General features: G+C 71.9%; 1 protein-coding gene across 1 annotated transcript in view; it reads left to right on the plus strand.

Annotated features, from left to right (window-relative positions):
- LOC112954675 (uncharacterized serine/threonine-protein kinase SgK494) overlaps positions 1-3,007 on the plus strand; it is a 3,698-nt gene extending 691 nt beyond the window's left edge. Inside the window, exons 2-12 of the mRNA XM_026047926.1 lie at positions 4-93; positions 711-794; positions 869-937; positions 1,066-1,135; positions 1,701-1,808; positions 1,897-1,937; positions 2,013-2,040; positions 2,126-2,215; positions 2,280-2,368; positions 2,453-2,563; positions 2,647-3,007. Of these exons, the coding sequence (XP_025903711.1) occupies positions 4-93; positions 711-794; positions 869-937; positions 1,066-1,135; positions 1,701-1,808; positions 1,897-1,937; positions 2,013-2,040; positions 2,126-2,215; positions 2,280-2,368; positions 2,453-2,563; positions 2,647-2,871 (1,005 nt within the window). The 3' untranslated portion in view covers positions 2,872-3,007. The remainder of the gene's footprint in view (positions 1-3; positions 94-710; positions 795-868; positions 938-1,065; positions 1,136-1,700; positions 1,809-1,896; positions 1,938-2,012; positions 2,041-2,125; positions 2,216-2,279; positions 2,369-2,452; positions 2,564-2,646) is intronic.
- The last annotated feature ends 758 nt before the right edge of the window (positions 3,008-3,765 follow it).

The raw sequence follows: 3,765 nt of genomic DNA on the forward strand, positions 1-3,765 counted from the left end.
GAGGAGCCGCCGGGGCCCGGCTGGCCGCAGCTCGTCTCGCTCTTCCTGCCGGAGTTCCCCGTGCGCCCCTCCGGCCGCCAGCAGCAGCTCAAGGTGCCGTCCGGGACCCCCGCTGTCCCCCTCCCGCCGTCCCTTGGCGCCACCCCGGGCTCCCCCGACGGGTCCCGGTGCATCCTGTGGGCGCCACTCACCGTCCCGCCGGGCCCCTCTGTGTCCTACGGGATCCCCCGCGCGCCGTGGCGGGTCGCCCGCCGTCCTCCATGTCCCCGTGCATGGTGCCAGGATCCCCGATCTCCCAACCAGATTCCTGTGCAACGCTCCTTGGCTCCTTGTGACTCCCATCAGGGTCCCCGTGCACCTCAGTGAGGTCCCCAAGTGTCCTATTGAGGTCCTATGTGTCCCAGGTCGGGGTCTGCGTGCGGTTTGTCACGATCCCCATGCACCCTGCAAGGTGGCCAGCCTCTCAGGTCCCCAGATGCCTTTGGGGCAGCACGTGCCTGTGCCAGGGGAGGGGGGGTCGTGTGCCCCCTGTTTGTCCCATGCTGGGTACCCTGCACCCTCCTCACCCTGTACCAGGGACCCCAGCCCTATAGCAGAGATGATGCCAGCCACACATGGGTGTCCTGTTGCAGGGCACCCCACTGTGGGTGCCTGTGCTGGGGCAGCCCCCCAGGGGCTAACAGGAGGCTCAGCCCCTGCTCCCCCCTTAGATCCTGGGATTTGTGGCCAAAGGCTCCTTCGGGACCATCCTCAAGGTGCTGGACTGTGGACGGGAGAAGGTCTGCGCTGTGAAGGTGGGTGCTGCCGCTGGGACTGGGGGTGCCCCCCACCATGTCCCCCCCCTCTGCTGACAGCCCCTCGCCCCCAGGTTGTGCCCAAAGTGGAGGTGCTGCGCCGAGACACCCTCAAGCAGTGCAAAGAGGAAGTGAGCATCCAGGTAGGGAGGGGACAGGGGACAACCAGGTCCATGGGGTGCCCAGGGGGGTTGGGGGTGCTAAGGGAGGGTGGCAGCAGCGGAGCCCCCCCACGCAGGGACCGCTCAGCCTCTCTGCTTTGTGTCCCCAGCGTCAGGTCAGACACCCGTTTGTTCACTGCCTCGGGGACAGCTGGCAGGGCCAGCGCCACCTCTTCATTAGTGAGTGACCATCTGCCCCGCGGGCTTGCGGCGCTGGCCCCCCCGCGCCCCCCGCCCGGCCCCGCGTGCGCGCGCACGTGTCTGGAGCTGCCCGCACACGTGTCGCCCTGCGCACGCGCGCGCCTGCCCGCGGCCCTCCTGCAACTGCTTTTGGGGGAGAAAGGGGGGGACGCGGCCAGGCAGGAGCTGGGCGAGCTGCTCCGGCCCCCGTGCCCTCCTGCTCCTCGTGCTCACGCGTCCCCGCTGCTCGAGCAGCCTCGGTGCCCGTGTGGTCCTGGTGCCCCCACGCTGCTTTTTGTCCCCTTGGTGCTTGTGTGGCCCTAGCCCTTGCTTGTTGCGGTGCCCGTGTGGTCCTGGTGCCTGGGTCATCTTGCTGCATGGCCTGGCCACCCAGGTGGCCCTCAAGCTTTTGCCATCTTGGTGCTTGTGTGACCCCAATGCTTGCATGTTCCCTGTGTGGCCCATTTGCCCTGGTGCTTTTCCCATCCTGGTGCCTACGTGATGCTGCTTCTTGCCCATGCCTGGTGCCTCTGGGGCAGCCCATCAGCAAGCCCCGTGCCCGCAGTGTGCTCCTACTGCAGCACGGGGGACCTGCACGCGCGCTGGCTGGCTGCCGGGCGCTTTGCCGAGGCCACCGTCCGCCTCTTCGCCGCCGAGCTGGTGCTGGTGCTGGGTGAGTGGCGCTGGCACAGGCACTGGGACCGGACACCGGGTGCGGGGTGCCCCCCGCCGGGGCTCTCTCACCTCCGTTTCCCCCCCAGTTTATCTCCACGACTTGGGCATCGTGCACCGAGATGTGAAGGTGGGTGACAGCGGTGGCACCGGGTGCGCCCCGGGCGGGCACTGGGGGCTCACAGCAGGCTCTGTCTCATTGCAGATGGAGAACATCCTCCTGGATGAGCGAGGTGAGAGCCCAGCAGGGACAAGGGACGTGGGGCCAGCCGGTACCACAGGGAACCCCACCACCATGACATCCCCGTGGCCCTGCAGGGCACCTCAAGCTCGCCGACTTCGGGCTCTCGCGGCACCTGCAGCGGGGCGAGCGGGCGCGCACCATCTGCGGCACCCTGCACTACATGGGTAAGGGGGCGGCGGGGGCGGCGGGGGGCACGGCCGCCCCCTCCGCTCACCGTCAGCCCTGCAGCCCCCGAGGTGCTGAGCGGGGGTCCCTACGGCCACGCTGCCGACTGGTGGTCCCTGGGAGTCCTGCTCTTCGCCCTGGCCAGCGGCAAGGTGAGCACTGCAGGGGCTGCCAGCAGAGCGGGGATCCCCTCTGCTCCCCGGGAGCCCCTCGAGCCGCCCCGTGTTCCCCGGCAGTTCCCGGTGGTGCCGGCGCCTGACCATGTGGCCATGCTGGAGCGTGTCAACGACAGCAGCTACGAGAGCCCGGGCACCCTCAGCCCGGCACTGGCCCGGCTGCTCGCAGAGGTAGCCGTGCCCACCCGGACGCCAGGGCCCCCGCTGCCCCCGTGCCATGGGGTCCCTGCGGCTCAGTGTCCCCCCTCCACCAGCTGCTGTGCCGGAACCCGCTGCGGCGCCTGCGCTACCTGCACCACTTCCAGGGCCACCCCTTCTTCCGTGGGGTGGCCTTCGACGCCGAGCTGCTGCAGAAGGACCCCGTGGACGTGGCCGTGGCCCCGCGGCCGGACGAGGAGCCCCTGCCCGAGGCCGCTGTCGCCTTCGAGGACTTCGAGTGCGACCTCGCTGCCGCTCCAGATCGGCCCTGGCCCGGCTGAGCCCGGTGCTCGGGCCCCCTTCGGCATCACTCAGGGAGAACCCCCCGTCCAGCACCGGTCCGGCCCCGCCGCGCCGGTGTCCCCTTCCCTCCACCGCGGTACCTCTGCGCGTGCTCGGCGGGAGCAATAAACCAGAGACCCCCGGGCTCCCCCGCGTCCCCTGGCCCGTGGGGACCGGAGCGGGAGGGACGGGAAGGAGCGGAGCAGGGGACATGGAAGGGGGTCGCTCGTCCCGCCCGCCGTTCCGGCCGCGCCGTCGGGCGCCCGCTGCTCGGCGCTGCGCGGAGCCCCCGGCGGGGCGGGGCTTACAGCGAGGCCCCGCCCTCTGCCCCGTCCATTAGTCACGCCCCCGTCTCGGTGACGTCGGGCGGCGCAGCCAATGGGAGCCGCGCGTGGTTTTCAAACGAGGCCCGACGGCAGCGCGCGGGGAGGCGGCGGCGGAACCGGGCGGAGCGGGCCGGGCCGGGACCGGAACCGGGGCCATGCGACCTGCGCAGCCGCCCTCCGTGAGTGCGCGCGGGGATCCTGGTGCGGGGGTGCCCGTCCCATCGGGCAAGTCCCGCACCCATGTGGGGGGTGCCAGTCCCACGGGGGCTCCCGGTCTCTGTGTTGGGGGTGCCTGTCCCGCCAGGGTCCCCGTCCCGGGGTTGAGGCTGCCCGTTTCGTGAGGCTCCCGTCCCGTCGGGCCGGTCCCGGTGTGCGGGAGGCGCAGCCCTCCGGGTAGCGCGGGAGGGCCCCGGCGCGTTGGTGGCCGTGGGCGGCACGTTCCCGCTGTGGCGGCCGTGGCGGGGAGGCCGCCCCGTCGGTTGGGCCGCCCCGCGGGCTGGGCCCGCTCCCGCTGTGGGGGTGGAGGAGGGGGCGAGCCCCGGTGGGGCGGGGGGCCCGGCGGCGGGG

The sequence above is a fragment of the Nothoprocta perdicaria genome, unplaced genomic scaffold, assembly GCF_003342845.1.
Source record: "Nothoprocta perdicaria isolate Ctin4 unplaced genomic scaffold, notPer1 scaffold_50, whole genome shotgun sequence".
Taxonomy (NCBI): Eukaryota; Metazoa; Chordata; class Aves; order Tinamiformes; family Tinamidae; genus Nothoprocta; species Nothoprocta perdicaria.